General features: G+C 46.7%; 1 protein-coding gene across 14 annotated transcripts in view; it reads left to right on the top strand.

Moving 5' to 3' along the window:
* Positions 1–19,782, top strand: part of DENND1A (DENN domain containing 1A) — a 543,118-nt gene that overhangs the window by 481,795 nt on the left and 41,541 nt on the right. For 13 of the 14 annotated variants that reach the window (XM_031014509.3, XM_031014508.3, XM_031014505.3 and 10 more), the window contains one exon: positions 1,937–2,068. In XM_031014509.3, coding sequence (XP_030870369.2) covers positions 1,937–2,068 — 132 coding nt within the window. Of the gene's footprint in view, positions 1–1,936; positions 2,069–2,238; positions 2,572–19,782 lie in introns of those variants that run through there. The other variant, XM_055351872.2, reaches the window with a different exon arrangement.

Genomic DNA, 19,782 nt, shown 5'->3' with positions numbered 1-19,782 from the left:
CCATCTTTTTCCACTTGACCTGAGCACCTTTGGACAGCCCCTTTCCAAAAGAGCTGTTTCTGTTTGGCCATCGACAGCCTTTTTCATCACTGAGCCTCAGCCTGGCTGAGATTGGTTGATCAAACGTGGGCCACCTGAACCAAGCCCTCCCTGTAAAGCCAAGAGGTCATCATCTCCCTTTGTTGTTTACCAAGCAGTACAGACTTCTCAGGTCTGGCCTCTACAGGCAGCCTTGATTCCTTAGGAAAGGAGGCCAGCTAGTAGGCAGCTGGATGTGTTGAGGTCAAATATTGGTAGTAATGGTAGTAATTGGTAGTAATATGGTAATTCCTGTAATTTACTGAATAGCTAACAATGTTCTTGACACTCAGTTGTATTATCTGTCTCCTTTAATCTTCATGCTACCATATGCCCATTTCACAGATGAGGAAACTGAGTCTTAGAGATGTATATATGTTTCTTCCTTAATGCATAATTTTTCAATAAGGGATTACTTTCCTCCATGTCCCACCATTCTCTCTTAGCTGAGAAGTTAGGAGCAACCAAGTATCAAGTTTCTCATGTGCAGAATTTAATGAGTACTAAGGGGATATGTTTTGTTGATCAAAGTGTATATTTGTTTTGCAATGAAAATAATTGGAACTTGTGTTCATTATATAATTCTGGCTGAGTTATTTTTATTTGGTAAGAAACATGATTATTTAAATATTTATTTGTACGTGTATTCTCTGCCTTGTTCCAATGAAGGTTTAAGCAACTTCCTTGACTTGAATAAAACATGGGACCCTTATTGCATGAGTGGCCCCATCCATGTTCCAAATGACCCATGTGTATAGTCAGCTGCCAGCTTCAGCCACCGGAGCCATGTCCTGCCTTTTGCACATTGTGGTTTTTCTTTTCCTGATAATTTGACTTCAGTCATCAGAAGCACAAATTAAATGTAAATTTCTGGATTTAAAAAGATTTCTTTGGTCCCTAAATGTTTCCCAAGTCATAGAGTCCTGAGTCAGACTTCAATCTTTTTATTTTCTGCCAGAAAGTTGAGGGGTAAGAAGGGGTAGGAACAAACACATCTTATTCACAAACAACAACATCATCAGTAAACAAATGTGGAAAAACTGTCCATACTCATAATTAAAGTAATGCAAATTAAAGCAACAAGTCAAATTTTTCACCTATTAAATTAGCGATACATTTTTAAAATGATACAGCTCACAAGTACCATGAAACTGGTAATGCATCCATTGTTGGTAGTTGGTGTAAATTGGAAAGTAATTTGATAGGATGAATAAAAACCCTTGAAAATGTTTGTATCTGTTGACCTAGTAATTTCATTCCTGGGGATTTCCATAAAAAGAAATAATATGAAAGAAAGAAAAACTGCAGTATTTATCACTGGCATTTTGAATGTTTAAAAAAAAATTAGAATCCTAAATGCCCAATAGTAGTGGAATATTGAATTGTGGTATATTAAATTATTGTATATCCACTCAATGAAATATGCATTCAGTAAAATTATTTTTGTAATGACTTTGTAGCAACATGAAAATGCTTATAATATATTGGGGAAAAGCAGGATATAAAATTATGCATGAGCTGTGATTGCAAGTAATTTTTAAACGTCTGCATGTGGACAAAGTAAATATATAAAAATGAAAATGGCTGTGTAAGAGAGTAGGATGAACAATAATAATTGTTTTCCCCACTGTTGTGAATTATGATGTTATCTTTATAACTTCACATGGATGGTTTGGGTTTCTCTAGTTCTTAAAAGTCAAAGAGCCAAGTTAGCCCTCCATTCCCTCCATCTTCATCAAGAGGTCAGGCTCAGAATGTCACGGAGAGAGTCGCCTGGTAGGCCTCTTCGTTGTGGGGTGAGAGGGAACATGGGTGCCAGAACCCCAGTGCCAACCCCTGACTATCCTTCTCCCTACAGGACATTGCCGAGAATGGCTGCGCCCCCACCCCAGAAGAGCAGCTGCCAAAGACTGCACCATCCCCACTGGTGGAGGCCAAGGACCCCAAGCTCCGAGAAGACCGGCGGCCAATCACAGTCCACTTTGGACAGGTGTGTACCCTGGCCCTCCTACCTGTCTGTTTTGTTTTTTTTTTATTTTTGTTTTTAGCAGCAGTAGCACATGCAGCAGACGGTTTTTCATTTTAGTTCTCTTTGGCAGTGCAGCTCCATGGAGGTTTTCACATCTTTAAATGTTTATTTGGTGCAAACATGTTTTGCAGGCAAATTTTCAAAACTTTTGAGGAGACAGCACAGCTGAGGTCATAAATGAGCGGGACTGTTGAATGAAGTCATTAAATGCACTGCTGCCTCCCCTACTCCAAGGCACTCTGCTTAAGGTGCCTCTGTTAGCTAAGCATCTCATTAGAACACTTTAGATCCCGGGCCCTTCTTTGCACCTTCAAATAAAAGGCAACAAGCGAAGTCTTAAAAAAAAAAATCAATTAGGAGTTCTTTATTAATGTACTTCCTGAAAATCAATATCAGGAGTCGTGCTTCTGAGAGTAAACACCCGTGCTACAATTCTAGAGATTCAATTTTTTAAGCAACTGTTTTCAACTACCTGAGCATTAGAAAAATTGTCTATTTAATTTTTTTTCCCTTAAGTAAAACATTCCACTCTGTATAGAAACTAAAATTTTGTATCCCCTTCCTACTTGTAATTATATTTTTGGTTAAAAAAGGTTATGTACCCTTTCCTACCTGTCCTGAATTGACTTTTGGTTAGCGTAAGTCATCATTTGGAGAGATTTATGAGAAATGGCTCTTTTAGCAAGATATGGCTGTAACAAGAATTTGCAAGGTTATTTATTTTTAAATCACCTGATTCTGTAGCCATTTATTAGATGACGCATGATTAAGAGTCTTCATGATTTTTATCTTAAATGTGATTGCTATTTCACCACATGTAAAGGACCTAGAAGCCTACATTCCTGTTTTTAACAGACCTATATCAGGTGCCTACTATGTACCAGGCATTGAGCTATTCAGAAATGAACGAAACTCACAAAATTCTTGCTCCAGGTTACTACTGTAAGGGGTGAGTTGGTTGGAACATAAAAGTCACTCTTCTCTAATCAATATTTTCAGATAGTATACGTTTATACATCTTTAACTTGGGGAGGTTCATCCCCTTTTCTGATTTTATACTTAAAAGGATGTTATAAAAATTGAAACGCAAGAAAGAAGAATCCACAGGGTGATACTCATTTAGTTAATAAGTATTTTCAAGTTGCACTGGTGTCTGCTCCCCTGAAGAGCTGCCTCCCCCCAGCCCCAGGCTCAGGCCCTGTTGGAGCAATCTGCACCCCAGTTCCCTGGCTGTGTTTGCTGAAAGCACAGCCCCTGGTTGTCGCCAGCGTGGCATTCCAGAGTCAGCTTCCTGCTTTCCTTTGTCCTCATTCCTGCACACACTAACCTTCCCATGAAAGGAGCCCCTCACTGGAGTTTGGAGCCCATTACAGAGAAAGAGGGGGTGGGGGAGAGGGATTTCATGGTGTTAAACATTCCATTTTCGAAACACAAAAAAAGGAGGCCCTATTTGAAATGGAGAAAGACCTTCTTTCCATTTCAGCCAGAAGTAGAGATTCTTTAATGTCATTCCCAGCTAAATGCAGAATAAGAGTATGTGTGTGTGCACGGGTGGGGGATAAACAATTAAAAAAGCCACCCCAAACTCTGTTGAAATAAGAGCTGTCTGTGCCTTCACAGGTCTGCAAACTGGAGAGGATGAAAGTGGCTTTTTTTCCCTGTTTGTCACTTCCCTCACGTGGCTGCCAGCATTATGCAAGTGTACAGGAAGGCAGGATTTTTTTTTTTTTAATGCATGCATGCGGATTAAGGTCAAGCCCCTAGTATCAGCCATGCAGCGGGCTCTCCCTTCCAGCTGCAGCCGCAGAGCCTACCCACAGCCGCGAGATGCCTTAATTGAGACGTGCTGTCAAAGTGACAAACACATTTGCATACAGTCTACACTCTATTTATTTTCTCTGGAAAGGTCTACAGTCTGCTGTTGGTTGAACATTCTTAATCAGTTTGCTGTAAGTGAACTGCCAGCTAGCTCACTTATGCCGGCCCCTTCTTCATTAGGTGACAGATTAGCTGCAGGGGGAGGGGGGCTTGAGCCAGGGAAACCACAGACCCCTTTCTTTTAACTCTTTCCAGCTTTGCGCTCATGGTAGGTTGTCCTTGAGTCTTTTCCCGGGTCCCTGGTTTGATGGGTTGTTGACCGTAAGAAGTACCGTTTCTAGAGCACCTACTACCGGCAGGCATGAGTTTTAAGGACTTGATATTCTTCCCAAAGAACAGTCTCTTGAGTTTCATTTCAGAAGTTTTTACCACACTCTCTTACCATCTATACTATTTTTTTTACTTGATAGTTTTCTTTAAACAAGACTCAGACCTGACATCTATAGCATCTTAGCCTCATCTTCAGAGATGCCATTGGTAAAATTATAGGCTTGATATACTAGTCGCAGTTTTTTCTAACATATAAAACAATTTTAAGTGTTCATCTATGAATCACCTAATGCACTCACATAGCCCTAATGGTATATATTCTCTCTTTTTGGAAACCAACAGACTCCTTGGTATCTTTTTTGTTGTCTCCACCACATCCCTTTGAGGAAGGGACCATTAGCCCCATTTTATTGACCCAGAGCTGGAGCTCAGAGACGTGAGAGAACCTGCCCAGGGCCACTTCACCAGCTTGGAAACCCAAGCCCAGACACCTCCTCTTGAGCCCACACCAGCTCTCAAAACAAGCAGGGACTGCAGCCATGTGATATGTCTGTTAAAGCTACTGTACCCTGCCCTGGCAAAATCATCTTAACCAGCCAGAGAGAGCACCTATTTTAACCTCAAAAAAATCCTCGCCTTGGGTCTGTGTTTCTGTGGATTTCGTTCTTTAAGAACACTTAGCTTGCCAGTGGGGATGGAGACCGTTGAGACTGTTGCCTTCATCTCACCACCTGGCAAAGCCGGTGCCTGTGCAGCTAGCCAGGGCAGCTCCACGGAGACCTCTGACAGCAGCACTGCAGCGGGGGCTGGCAAGAGGGGAGCTTAGTGTCGAGGCAAGAGCTACTACTGCCAGGGGAGAGAAGGTGCTGCCTTGCCCTCTGCCTCTGTGGAGTTCCTCTTTCCAGGCTGTGATCATTCCTCCATTTAAGTATCATCTATTCATCTGTCTGTTGAGACCTACCATGTGTAAGATAAATAAGTTCTCAGTCCCTACCATTGTGGGGCATAATGATGAGACAGACCAGCAGATGGACAGGCCCAATCAGAGGGATAAAGACAATGAGGGAAGTAGGCTCCAAGCACTCCCAGGGCCCCCCAGAGGCTCCCTCTTCATCTCCAGGCCCACTTCATAGTCATAGTCACTTCATAGTCAGTCATAGTCCACCTCATAGTCCCAAGTTGGACACTTTAATTAAAAGATGCTTTTGTCAGTAGCCTGACCAACATGGTGAAACCCTGTCTCTACTAAAAATACAAAAATTGGCCGGGTGTCATGGCAGGCACCTGTAATCCCAGCTGCTCGGAAGGGTGAGGCATGAGAATTGCTTGAACCCAGGATGCAGAGGCTGCAGTGAGCTGAGATCGCACCACTGCACTCCAGCCTGAGTGACAGAGCGAGACCCTGTCTCAAAAAAAAAAAAGAGATATTTTGTCAACAAACTGAACTCGCTAATAATTTGTTTTCTAAAGCAGACATATGTTAGGCCACTCAGCTTGTAAGAGCAAAGTAAATAGGTTTCTAGTTAGCCTCTGCCTCCTGATCACGTAGTTTCTTTAAGAATTCAAAAGTATCAACTTGAGAATGCCTATTCCTGCCTTGGAAGATGTCGCAGTTTAGAGAGGCTTTAAATTACTGTTTTCCCCTTCTCAAGTTTAGTATCATTTGGGAAACAAAGCCCAGGGGACAGTCAAATGAGATAAAAGTGCCAGCTGTGTTTATTGATAAGCCTGAAAGGAGAATATTGCATTAGACCTGAAGGCAAATGTTGCAAACACTTCACCTGAGAATGTGAAGACCGCGTTTCTCCGCTCGGGATAAGTGGACAATGACAGGTCTCTCCCGGTTGGAGCTGCCCATAGACTCCTAGCAAGGAGGAGCTGCGGGAGGGCCTTGCCCTGGCTGCTCCCCAGGAGGGAGCTGGAAGGGGTGATGGAGCTCAGTTCCTTCTCCCAGACTCCCCGGGAAGGCATTCCTCCTCTTCCTCTGGGAGGGGCTGAACAAGAGGGTGCCTGGCCAAGCCAAGGATTCCCCCCTGGTTTTCTCTCCTAGGGTAGGAAATGGAAGCTCCTCCTTCCCACAGCTATAGAAGGAGTGAGGGAGCGGTGTCGTCCCCGGCAGCCCTGGGCACCCCTTGGTTAGAATGGCTGGCCTTGATCGGCTTCCCTCCCGAGGACCCCTGTGGAAACTGCTCTGCTCCCTACATTTAATAAGATGGGTGAGCCATAGATGCTTTCACATCCGTGAGCACTGACTTGAGACTTTGCCATCAGCGGGTGAGGAAGAAATCATTTTACCCATCGTACACATGAGGAGGCACACTGGAACGGCGTTGCTGGAATGAGCAGCTAATTCCTACTCCAAATCCAGCAGCAGCAGCACCTCTGCTTCTCTTGGCTGTGTGCAGCTCTCCCTCCTTGCTAGGAGAATGGCCTGATTGTGTGAGTTCAGTGACACTGGACCCTAGTCCTAGGTGCAGATAGGCAAGGCTAGAGACTGAGGCTTCCCTGAGAATATCACAGCAAACCCCTTCCAGGGCCCCCTTCTTTGTATTTCCTCCAAATGACTGATCTGCAAACAAAGTAGTTGCCTGCCTTCCAATCTGATAGATTGCAAAAAGCATGTATTGAAAGGTGCTGCCTCTGTTCTTCTCCCATCTGAACAAAGGTTTCTAAACCTCTTTAATGTAAAGTTTGAAAAGCTGGTTAAACCAAAACCAAAACCAAGCACCACCGTGGCTTCCAGAGAACTGCGGCAGGGAGGTCTGGATAGTAGCCCCAGGAACAGCTCTTGGGATGTGGTTGCCGGCTTGTCTCTGCGTATGGAGAATTCTGGCATCAGGGTCATGAGCCAGGTCATTTAGTGCCAATCCCACGCTAGGTTGAAGAAGATGCCGAGCTAGCAAATGCCTTCTCAGCACCCTTGGCTCTGAGTGCCCTGAGAGAGTCCTCCTGCCCCACTGAGCTTGGAAGCCATACGCAATTCCCTTCACTTCAGCCATTGCTTCCTCACCACCTCCAGCAGGTGCTCCCATGTTCTCAGGATACTGCACACCCCAGGCTTCTGGTCTGAACATACACTCCCCACCAAACTCACTCCTCTATCTTCCACGCCAGTGAATGACACAGGCTGGCCATCCAGAGCCAGGCTCCACCCTCCCTCTCCCCAGATCCTCTCCTTCCACCCCTGAACACTACTTCATCCTCTCCTCTCCATCACCTTTGCCACAGCTGTGGTGCAGGCAGCATAATCATTCACCTGGACTGTTTCACAGGCTCCTAACTGGTACTCCCTGTAGTCCCCATGGGGCCTTGCCGGGTCCGCTGTAAGCATGCACTTACCGTAAGCATGCACTAGTGGCCGCCTCACCCCCGCTCCCAGCCTCTCCTAAAGACTCCATCTTCCTCCTTGGCCCCTTTGTGACCTGCCTGTCCAATCCCAGAGCAGGCCTCCTGGTAAATTCTCCCAACTCCCCTAGGAAGAGTGAGTTGCTTCTGTCTTCGTGCTTCCCCAGAACTATGCACACGCCGCTTGTCACGCAGCCCTGCAATTTTTCTTTAATGCTTGTCTTCCCGCCAGAAAGTCCACTGCAGGGCCTGGCACTGAGCTGGCAGTCAGTGCACATCCTGGGGTTTTATTATTGGTGTGGATGTTTAAATTAAGGAATAATTGATTGTTGTTGAAGCACTTGCTGTGCATTCAGCAAGTTATTTGGTTTCATTTCTGTTGCTATGCTTGTAATTCTAATTCATTTGAAGAAGAAAAATGAACATTCCCTTAGTGGTCACAAACTATTTCCAAATTCACTTTCCATAAAGAAGGATTTTGAAGTGAGGCCAGGCGCGGTGGCTCATGCCTGTAATCCCAGCACTGTGGGAGGCCAAGGCAGGTGGATCACCTGAGGTCAGGAGTTCAAGACCAGCCTGGCCAACATGGTGAAACCCTGTCTCTACTAAAAATACAAAAATTAGCCAGGCATGATGGCATGCGCCTGTAGTCCCAGCTTCTCAGGAGGCTGAGGCAGGAGAATCGCTTGAACCCGGGAGGTAGAGGTTGCAGTGAGCCGAGATTGTGCCACCGCACTCCAGCCTGGGTGACAGAGTGAGACTCCATCTCAAAAAAAAAGGATTTTGTTTCCAAATAGAAACAGCTTTGTGTTATAGCAATTTAGATCCTGTCTCATTTTATTTTGTGTGTTTTTCCTAGTTCCTAAGGTCAGTCATAGGTATCCCCGGAAGGGAATGGAGAGGAATGAGGCAGGGGACTGGGACCTCCCTTCTCCTGTGCCCAAGGATGGGCAGAGCTGTGCAGGAGCAGCACAGTGGGAAAGCAGTCAGGGGAAGGGAGGGGCCCGTCATCCCTTGAGTCACATCAAGCAAAGCAAGCAACAGGATAAATTAGGCATAAAGATTTTATCTGTTAAAGAGACTAGGATACATGACCAAGTGCAAAGTGTGAACCTAACTTGGATTATGTGTTGTTGTTTTTTTTAAAGAAAAAAGAAAAAGAAAAAAAGCTTTAAAGACATTCTTGGGAAAGTTGGAAAATTTGAAGATGGACTGGAATGTTAGATGATGATGTGGGATTAATGTTAATATGATAGTTTTGTAGGGGTTTATCTTTATTCCTAGGAGAGGCAGGCTGAAGTCTGTGGGGTGAAGTAACACGATGCTTGCAACTTATTTTCAAATGGTATTTGAAAAAACATTACACATCATGTACACACACAGGCTCACACATATATAAGATCCATTTGTAGAGAAGAGAGAGAGAAAGCAAATATAATCTCCTGTTTCCCCAAGATGTACCTGCTGAAAGGCAAATGTGGATCAGTTCCTGGAGACAATGAGTTAGAGTGGATGAAGCACAGGTTTTAGAATCGGGCAGTTCTGGACTTAAGTTTCAGCTGTGCCACTCACTAGCTGGTGACCTTCAGTAAGTTACTTAGCCTCAGTGAAATTCCGTTTCCACATCTCTAGAGGGGTCCACGTCATAGGTTGCTATAAGGATTAAATGAGATATTGCCTTTAGTACCTAGCTCAGCGCTGGCACACAGTCCCCTGGTAAATATCAGTCTCTTTCCCCAATGTGTAAGAGTGGAGCTGGCTGTCAATCATTTGCTGACACTGCCTCCTACCCAACCCTGTCTGCCCAGTGCTTGGCCTTCACCGAGGCTCTCAGAGCGCACAGTCCCTCAGGGGCAGCCCTATGCATGCACACATGGCAACTGACCTGTGTCCCTACACCTCTGGGTGGGAAAGGCAAAACCCAAGCCCAGAGGAGGCCCAGTGCCACCAGGCAGAGGGAGCAGGCCAGGAGCTGGTACCAGCAAGAGTGGATAATGCTGCCCAAGCCTGAGTCAAACATGTGGAAAGAAGGGGCTATGGGGCAGGTTGGGGCAGAAGGTACCTAGTGGTGGGCATTGCGGTCTACAATCCAGTCATTTTTTCTGCCCATCCCAGTCACGCGCCCACAGTCCGTGAGGCAGTACACCCTGCACACCTCTCTTTCAACCTCTGTTGTTTCCAAAGCATATTTCTCCTTTTCCGTTGCCCCTGTTTCTTCCCCTCTCATCCATGTCTTTGTGTGAGTGAGCAGAGGTACGGTGGTGATCTCCCTACTCCGCTCCCTCCAGCTCCTCCTGCTCTGATCCAGCCTCTGTGCCCACTGTAGGGTGACCGTGACACTACCCTCCCTTCGATCCCCATGGGGTGGCTGTCCAGAGTTGTTTGGACTCATTCGCTGCCATGACCAAGAACAGCGTGGCCCCTAATTGGTGGTGCATTTGTCAGGTCTCCCTGATGAGGGTGGCTGGCTAGGCCTGTCTTTCCACGTGCACTCACCTTTTCAGAGCCCAGGCTAGCCCAGAGACAGCTTTCTGATGAAAGGTTAACAAGGCTGGGGTTTGCTGCTTTGAGCAGACATATTTGATTTCGGGAGGAAAAACTTGCCAATCAAAAAAGAGAAATCAGATTCTGGACATTCATAATGATTGAGTTGAACATTCGGGAGCTATGTGATTAGGCATTCAGCGTGGCGTCCTCAGGTGGTATTCCTCTCGTTATAGAGAGCTGGAGAAGGCCAGAGAGCTCCACGGTGAGGCCAGGGCTCCTGATGTACCATGGAAGAACTGAGAAATGTCAGCAGCCGAGTGAAAATCCAGGTGCAAAATAGTAATTTGCTCTCTAAGCTGCACCACCTCTGCTCAGCCCAAGTTCAGGTTGGCTGCAGAAGGGCTAGGGACCAAGCTCAGTCCACCCCTCCAGACCTTCCAGACCATCCCTCCTAGGACTTGAGCACTGTAAGGTCAATTTAAGCATCCCGTATGTGCTAGGTGTTGGGATGGCCTAAGAGCAGTGTGGGAGGGGCATGGAGATGAATTGCTCACTGCGCACCAAGCTCCACACTGAGACCTGGAGGGAATGGGTCTCTGTTCCAGCTCCAGGGAGCATGCTAGGCCATTCCAGTAGGTTAGCCTACTGAATCCTTCCAGCCAACCTGTAAGGGGCTCAGGTGGTATCCTCTCTTGGAGAGGAGGAGACAGGCTCACAGGGAATGGGCCTTAGTCAAGGTTACACAAGTCAGAAGCAACAGGATTCAAAGCTACATTGTTTATTCTAAAGCTTGGGTTCTTGCCCAACTCTGTGCTGAGAACATGGCAGTTTCCTGGGTTGTAGTGAGAGGGCCAGTGCAGCCACCTGGGCAGGTGGCTCAGGATCCCAGGAGGGTGGACCACAAGTGAGACTGTTCTGGTATTCTTAGAGATCTCAGGCCCTCCTTAATGTTTCTGGGCCTCAGTTGGAACCAAGACAAGTAAGCTGGTATCCTGTACCTGGTGTAGGCTCAAACTTAGCCCTAGACCCCAAAGGCATGTTGGATGATTTTCTGGTGTGTGTGAGAGAGTAGAATGCAGGGTAAAAACTGAGCATGTGTGGGAGCTAGCACTGGAGGTACCAGAGGGCAGTCCAACCCCATACCCACAATTACTTTGGCATCAACCTAATACATTTAGCAGTGTCTACATTTAGTTAGGGTACATGAGACATAAAATCCAAAAAAGAAATTGTTGGCTTATACTAGTTTCAGGTATGGCTTGGTATCCAGTCATGTTCATCAGACCCCAGTTTTTTGGTTTTTGTTTTTTGCTTTTGTTTTGCTTGAGACAGGGCCTCACTCTGTCACCCAGGCTAGAGTGCAGTGGCATGATCTCGGCTCACTGCAGCCTCAACCTTCCAGGCTCAAGCCATCCTCCTGCGTCAGCCCCCGAGTTGCTGGGACTATACAGGTGCACACCACCGCACCTGGCTAATTTTTTCTTCTTCAATATTTACTTTAAGTTCCAGGGTACACATGCAGGATGTGCGGGTTTGTTACATAGGTAAACATGTGCCATGGTGGTTTGCTGCACAGATCAACCCATCACCTAGGTATTAAGCCCAGCATCCCTTAGCTATTCTTCCTGATGCTCTGGCTCGCCTCCCCACCCCCCACTGACAGGCTCCAGTATGTGTTATTCCCCCAGTGTGTCCATGTGTTCTCATCATTCAGCTCCCACTTGCAAGTGAGAATGTGCGGTGTTTGGTTTTCTATTCCTGCACTAGTTTGCTGAGGATAATGGTTTCCAACTCCATCCATGTCCCTGCGAAGGACATGACCTCATTTCTTTTTATGGCTGCATAGTATTCCATGGTGTACATTTTCTTTTTTCAGTCTGTCATTGATGAGCATTTGGGTTCACTCCATGTCTTTGCTATTGTGAATAGTGCTACAGTGACATGTGCATGTTATCTTTATAGTAGAATAATTGATATTCCTTTGGGCATATAACCAGTAATGGATTGCTGGGTCAAATGGTATTTATGCTTTAGATCTTTATGGAATCACCACACTGTCTTCCACAATGGTTGAACTAATTTACACTCCCACCAACCATATAAAAGTGTTCCTTTTTCTCTACAACCTCTCCAGCATCTGTTGTTTCTTGACTTTTTAATAATCGCTATTCTGACTGGTGTGAGATGGTATCTCATTGTGGTTTTGATTTGCATTTCTGTAATGACTACTGATGTTGAGCTTTTTTTCATATGTTCATTGGCCACATGAATGTCTTCTTTTGAGAAGTATCCATGTCCTTTGCTCACTTTTTAATGGAATTTTTTTTTCTTGTAAATTTGTTCAAGTCCCTTGTAGACTCTGGATATTAGGCCTTTGTCAATGGATCGATTGCAAAAATTTTCTCCCATTCTGTAGGTTGTCTGTTCACTCTGATGATAATTTATTTTGCTGTGCAGAAGCTCTTTAATTTAATTAGATCCCATTTGTCAATTTTTGCTTTTGTTGCACATTGCTTTTGGCATTTTCGTCATGAAATTTTTGCCCATACCTATGTCCTGAATGGTATTGCCCAGATTTTCTTCTAGGATTTTTGTAGTTTTGCATTATACAATTAGGTCTTTAATCCATCTTGGGTTAATTTTTGTATATGTAGTGTAAGGAAGGGGTCTACTTTCAATTTTCTGCATATCACTAGCCACTTCTCCCAGCACCATTTGTTAAATAGGGAATCCTTTCCCCATTGCTTTTTGGGTTTTTGTTTGTTTGTTTTTTTGAGACAGAGCCTTGCTGTGTCACCCAGGCTGGGGGGCAGTGATGCAATCTCGGCTCACTGCAACCTCCACATCCCAGGTTCAAGCGATTCTCATACCTCAGCCTCCCAAGTATCGGATTATAGGTGTGCGCCACCATACTCAGCTAATTTTTGTATTTTTTAGTAGAGATGGGGTTTCACCATGTTAGCCAGGCTGGTCTTGAACTCCCAGCCTCAAATGGTCCACCCTCCCCAGCCTCCAAAAGTGCTGGGATTACAGGCACAAGCCACTGTACCTGGCCCCTATTGCTTGTTTGTTGAAGATCAGATGGTTGTTGTAGGTGTGCAGTTTTATTTCTGAGGTTATATTCTGTTCCATTGGTCTATATCTGTTTTTGTACAAGTACCATGCTGTTTTGGTTACTGTAGCCTTGTAGTATAGTTTGAAGTCAAGTAGCATGATGCCTCCAGCTTTGTTCCTTTTGCTTAGGATTGTCTTGGCTATTCGGGCTCTTTTTTGGTTCTATATGAATTTTAAAATAGTTTTTTCTAATTCTGTGAAGAATGTCAATGGTAGTTTAATGGGATTAGCATTGAATCTATAAATTACTTTGGGTAGTATGGCCATTTTCATGATATTTATTCTCTATGTCCATGAGCATGAGTGTTTTTCCATCTGCTTGTGTCCTGTCTTATTTCCTTGAGCAGTGGTTTGTGGTTCTCCTTGAAGAGGTCCTTCACTTCCCTTGATAGCTGTCTTCCTATATATTTTATTCTTTTGTAGCAATTGTGAATGGGAATTCATTCATGATTTGGCTCTCTGCTTTGTGTATAGGAATGCTAGCTATTTTTGCACATTGATTTTGTATCCTGAGACTTTGCTGAAGTTGCTTATCAGCTTAAGAAGCTTTTGGGCTGAGACGATGGGGTTTTCTATATATAGGATCATGTCATCTGCAAATAAAGATAATTTGACTTCCTGTCTTTCTATTTGAATGCCCTTTATTTCTTTCTCTTGCCTGATTGCCCTGGCCAGAACTTCCAATACTGTGTTGAATAGGAGTGGTGAGAGAGGGCATCCATGTCTTGTGCTGGTTTTCAAGGGGAATGTTACCAGTGTTTGCCCATTCAGTATGATATTGGCTGTGGGTTTGTCATATATGGCTCTTACTATTTTGAGGTATATTTTTTCAATACCTAGTTTATTGGGAGTTTTTAACATGAAGGAATGTTGAACTTCATCAAAGCCCTTTTCTGCATCTATTGAGATAATCATGTGGTTTTTGTCTTTAGTTCTGTTTATGTGATGAATTACATTTATTGATTTGTGTATGTTGAACCACCCTTGCTTCCTGGGGATGAAGCCAACTTGATCGTGGTGGATAAGTTTTTGATGTGCTGCTGGATTCGGTTTGGCTTGGTTAATTTTTGTATTTTTTGTAGAGACAGGGTTTCATCATGTTGCCCAGGCTGGTCTCAAACTCCTGAGCTCAAGCGATCCGCCTGCCTCAGCCTCCCAAAGTGTTGGGATTACAGGCGTGAGCCACTGCGCCCAGCCTAGACCCCATTTTTTTTTTGCTTCATCTATTGGCCTTGCCTCTTCTGCTATGGCCATTCTCAGGCAGGCTTTCCCCTCCTGGTGGCAAGATGCCTGCAATCCTTCCAGGTGCAAGACCAACAGGAAAGTGACTGTCACTTCCTAGTAACTCCCACGCAAGGCACGGCGTTGACTCGCTGGACTGACTGATTATATGCCCATTGGAACCAATTATTGAGGCCAAGGGTTTTTTGTGTGCCGCAGGTAGGGCCCCACCTGAAGCATATACCTAAGGGGTCATTCCTGAAAGGGAAATTGGGGCCATTATCAAAAGAAGGGAGAGAAGATCACGTTGACAATGTGCACAGAAGCCAAACAGGAGACACTGTCTCAGCTCTTTGTCCACTTGTCTCACAGCAGAGAATGGTTCATACCAGAGCTGTGGGGATCCTAAAACTGAGAGAGCATGCAGGGCTGAGAGTCAAGGTCAGACATTAACCAGGGCACCAGATAGAGGAGGGACAGAAGAGAAATGGCAGGTTAGCGCATGGCAGACCAGGGAGGTAGGAGGCAGGGTGTAGAGATGGGCACAGCTGTCTGCCGTTGCCTGTGATAGCTTCTGGAGACTCAAGTGTGACAAAGTCCACTGCAATCCCGGGGCTAGGAGAGGAGAAGGGTAGAAGCTAAGAACCTAGGTCATTCGTTCAGCAAATCATCACTGATGCCTACTCTGTGCCACATCTGTGAAAACAGAGATGGCAATGACACGGTTCCTGACTTCAGGGATCTAACATTCTCGTGGTGAGTGGTTCAACTTAATCCTGATGGACAGAATCCATCTGGTAGTTTTGAAAGGCCCAGATTTGTGCTTGTGTGATCATGCCATAGGGCATCTCTAAGTGCCCTTTTTGTTTGTTCTAAACTCCAACAAGTTTGGTCCTCAGGGTGGTCTCCCCACCAGCATTCTCATGAGGTGCCCATCAGCTCCTCATGGCCAGCTTGCTAGAGATCACTGTGAAATAGATGGAATGTTTTGTTAACACCCTTGCTTTTTATCTGCTTCAAGGACTAGGCAGAGAGCTTGTCTTTCTAACAATGGGAGTGTGCATCTTCTTCAGGCTGTGTCTGAGATGCATGGGGAGGGTTCCAAACCAGAGAAACTAAACACGGTGGCTGTTCCAGGCTGTTTGCGATGAGGTGGCAACTGATTTCATGTTAAGTATCTGCCCCTGGTCCAGGCGTCCCCACTTGCTTTCCCCAGCCAGTTGCAATGGACATTTCTCACCTTTTAAATAATTTCTTTGGTGCAAGTTATGGTCTCCAGAAAAGCTCAACTAAAATACACAAAGAGGAACAGAAACTAGGCTGGCTGCAGAATGGCTGACTGATTGCCCTGTAGAGTCCAGCCAGAGAGGGAGGTCTGAGCTGGGCTTTGCACCTAGGACCTGTGTTTGGCCCTCCCTTCCCTTAGATGGAGCTCCTCCCTGGTTCCATTCTGCCTCTAACTCTACTCCCTTAGCAGCCACGAGGCACTCTACCTGTGGTTTCTAGCACCACCTTTGTTCTGGGAGCTCCAGGTTTCTGTTTCTAGCTCATTCCTGTTTCACAAGCTTCAGCTACTAGAATGTCTTAGTCAGACTTCCCAAACCAGCTGTACCCCAGTTCCACCAAGGTGTCAGCCCCTCTGCACCCATACATTCCTCTTATCCCTGGGGTCCTGTGTCTCTCTCCTCGACTGGTCTGTGAGGCACAATGGGTATCAGAAAGCATCAGCACATGTTGAGATAGGCAGGGCCTGCAGCCTCCCGAATATGGGCACCTCTCCAGGATTCTCTTCCTGACCACTGGTTTGCCTGCATGGTCAAGAGGACGTACCCAGCCTCCAGGACCCTCCCTGCCAGAAATCACCACCACCCCTGCCAAGCCCACCCTGACCACAGCTAGGCCTTCTAGTCTGGAGCTCCCTGCCATCCTCCACTCCCGGCAGTTCCTGCCCACCCTCCAGGACTCTGTGAAGTGCCCCTGCCCTGGGCAGAGTCCCTTCTTCTCTAGTCCCTAGCGCCTCGTATTTATTTGTTCACCAGCTCTTCATGGGCATCTGCACTGGGGGACCCAGGGATGAATCAGCCCCTACCATCTCTGCTGCCAGGAATGATTTTCCTCTTCTGTTCCGCCTGAACAGAAGATCCTCCCAACCCTTCAAGGCCCTGCTCAGGCATCGCCTTCCCTTGACGAGCCCCCACCTCCACTGACTTCTCCAAGCCCAGTCATTCCCTTGCTGCTCTGAGCCGGCACTGTCCCTATGCTGGCTTGCTGGGGATGCATTTATACCCTGTCCCACAGAAAAGGACAGAATTGGCCTTCTCTGTATCCTTGGCACCCTCACAGGGCCTGGCACAGACGAGCTGCCCCATGAGAGTTTGGGGAATGACCAAGTGGTGAATGAGTGCGGGCAGGAAAGGCAGTGACGTGGGGAAGAGGCAAGGCCAGGTCCACTCACTCCTTGTGCCCTTGAGTAGTCAGTCGGTTCAGCAGAGCAAGAGAAATCCAGCAAAAGGCAGTGACTTGTTCTGCGGTGCCTGCACGCGCTTTAGAATCCCCGCACGCGGCGCCAGGTTGTGAGAGACAGGATCCTGAGTCCCCAAGGCTCCACCTTCAGCGGTGTGACAGCGGGGCTTCTCTGCCAAAGGACTGGCCAGAGCCTACAAACGGCATTTCTTTAAAGGTCTGTGTCGGAGCTGCTCAGAATCCAGCTCCCTGCCGGGGAGATATTGAGCCCAACAGGACAAGAGCAGGAAATCTGATTCAGCGAGACCAGAGGAGACATTTTCTCAGATTAGAATTCTCTGTGCCAGAGGTGGGGAGTTTATCACAGCAGGGAAGGGGAAATAAAACATAAAATATTGAAAATAAATTATATACCACATGTGAGATCCCCTGAGAGAGTCAGCTCTGTATCTGTGGCTGTGCAGGGAGTCCCCGCCCCATGGTCACAGGAGTGCTGTGCCAGAGGCTGCTTGTCGCACATCCACCATCAGTCCCTAGCCCTGGCAGAGCCAGGTAGTGCCTGTGGACTAAGGAAATTATTAACCTGGCTGTGCCCAGAGGAAGGGATGGCAAGGACTAACCAAGAGATGGAGAGTAAAAAGGGGTTAGGTGGACCTAGGGGTTTTCATTACAATGTAGACCTCCTGTGTCTCAGCCAAGCCCCTTCACAAACTTCGTCTCACTTAATGTTCTCAACAGCCCTCTAAGACTGATGGAGTTATGATGATCCCCAGATAGCTGATGCTCAGAGAGGTTAAGCACCTTGCCCAAGGTCACACAGTAAGTGGCAGAGCAAGAATTAAAATCCAGGCCTATCTGATGCTGGAACCTGGGCTCTCCCCACCCGAGGTGGGGGAGCTTGAATTTTATCCCATAGGTGCCTAGGAGCCAACGAGGGTTGTATTCAGAGAAATAGCAGCTGGGAATATGTATGCTGGGCCACTGTGGAAGGGGATGGAAGTAGTTGAGGCAGAGAGACCACTGATGATCCCACGGACATTGCTCAGGCCAGAGCTGGTGGGAGCCTAATCTAGGACACTGCTTCTGGGGGTAAAGATGAGAAAATCATCCGAGAGACATTTTAGGAGACCCAAAGGACAGAACTTGGCGGGCAGCCGGATGTCCTGCGTGGGAACTGTTGAAGTTGATCATAGAATAGCACAGGCTGTGTTCCTCTTCATCCAGCCAGCATGCCCCAGTGAGGCTTGAAGTGCAGTCCGTGAGGAAGGGATGTCCCTTGGGGTGTGCAGGATTGATGGACACCCTCCCTCAGCAACCCAGACGAGAAGTTTCTGCTCAGGGGCAGAATAGCCTGCTTGGAGGAAAGAGGGTACAGCTCCCCCAACCCTCACTGTCCTTGCATTTTCCCCAGGGCTGACCACCTTCCTTTTTATACTCTCCCAGAGTGCTGTAAGCACCAGGATACCCGTAACTTACTCCACCCCCTCTCCCCAGCCTAGGGTGTGGAATGTTATGGCTCCTTCCCTCCAGGTTGCCAGCTCTTCAGCCCCCAGGTCATTTCCACCAAGGATGATGTGCAGTATTATGCTAAACCAACTTTATGGGCAGCCCCTTAAAATGCAGGCCTGTACCTATGATGGATGGAGAACATCCAGTTGTTTAGCCAACCACTTACAGTTTGTTGCAAACTTGCAAGAACCACACACGGGCCTCTTGTTAGGCCTGTTATGCCAAGGACCCCATAAATAAATAGTAGCGTGTATCTTGGTGCATCAGGGCTGGAGTATGGAAATAGAAGTACTGTATAAATAATGCATATTTACAAAATAAATATATCCCATACATGAGTGTGTGCAGCCATAACCAAAGCACCTAGTTTAACAACCACGGAAAGCTTTGAGGGTCTGCCAAGTGATCAGCTTCCATCCATCAGTGTGCACCAGCATTAGAAATGACCGCTGAAGGGAGGGGGTCCTCCTGCATGCTGACCTTGAGGCCTTTGCATTGAGGCAAGTGGTGAGATTGCAGGTGGGCACCCTGACACACAGCTTTTATGCCAAGGTGTGAAACCTACCACAGCCATGTGTTCCTGCAGATGTCTTAAGGTCTACCGCCAAGCAGAAGGCTGATGAGCACCGAGTTGCAGGACGTAATGGGTTGTACCTACAGGAAGAGGGCTGGCTGGGGGAGGGAGAGATTTCCTAATTATGCAGATTCACTTTGGCTTGCAAAAGGAGCCGGTGAGTTGCCTTTCCAGGGGACTCTTACCAGAGCCCTGTAACTTTCAGCCATTCACCCTGAAGGCAGGGCCGAGCTTTCGGGAAGTCAGTGTCCTGTCTCTGCCGCCCCATTTTGAGCTCTGAACCCCACCGGGCATCCGGCTCTAGCATCTGGAGCTTGGAAGAAGCAGCTGACAGAATGGCCGCTGGAGTGGGCGCCCCTCCCCTTGGTTGTAATGGCACAATGCTGGATTTCAGTATTTTAAATGAAAAATATATGCAGTTAGCTGTGCGCTGACAATGTCCTTGAGGATTTGACAGTGAGATTTTCCAGCAGTTGGTCTTCGTTAGGATCCTGGCGGTGTTTAATAAGGCAGTCGAACTGCTGGCACCTTGGGTTCCTGTTTGTTCTCCGAGGGCTCAGGGGCTGCTGCGGTAAGCACATCGACCAGAGCTGATCATTACAAGGGCGTACGCCACCATGAATAAAAATGTCACACGTTTTCCCATCTCACAGCGGTACAAAATGTCAGTCCTGTCAAACACACATTGCAGGGAGCTGTGTGCAGTCCGTACAAATTGGAGAGCCGCATATTCCCCCAGCCTTCTGATATTCTTCATTTGAAGCTGAAGAAAAACAGTTGTTAACCTATTAGCTAGGATTTTAAACTCTGCTGA

This window comes from Gorilla gorilla, chromosome 13, assembly GCF_029281585.2.
Source record: "Gorilla gorilla gorilla isolate KB3781 chromosome 13, NHGRI_mGorGor1-v2.1_pri, whole genome shotgun sequence".
In the NCBI taxonomy this organism is placed as follows: Eukaryota; Metazoa; Chordata; class Mammalia; order Primates; family Hominidae; genus Gorilla; species Gorilla gorilla.
Note: the sequence above shows the minus strand (reverse complement) of the source record. Positions and strands in the feature narration are given on the sequence as shown.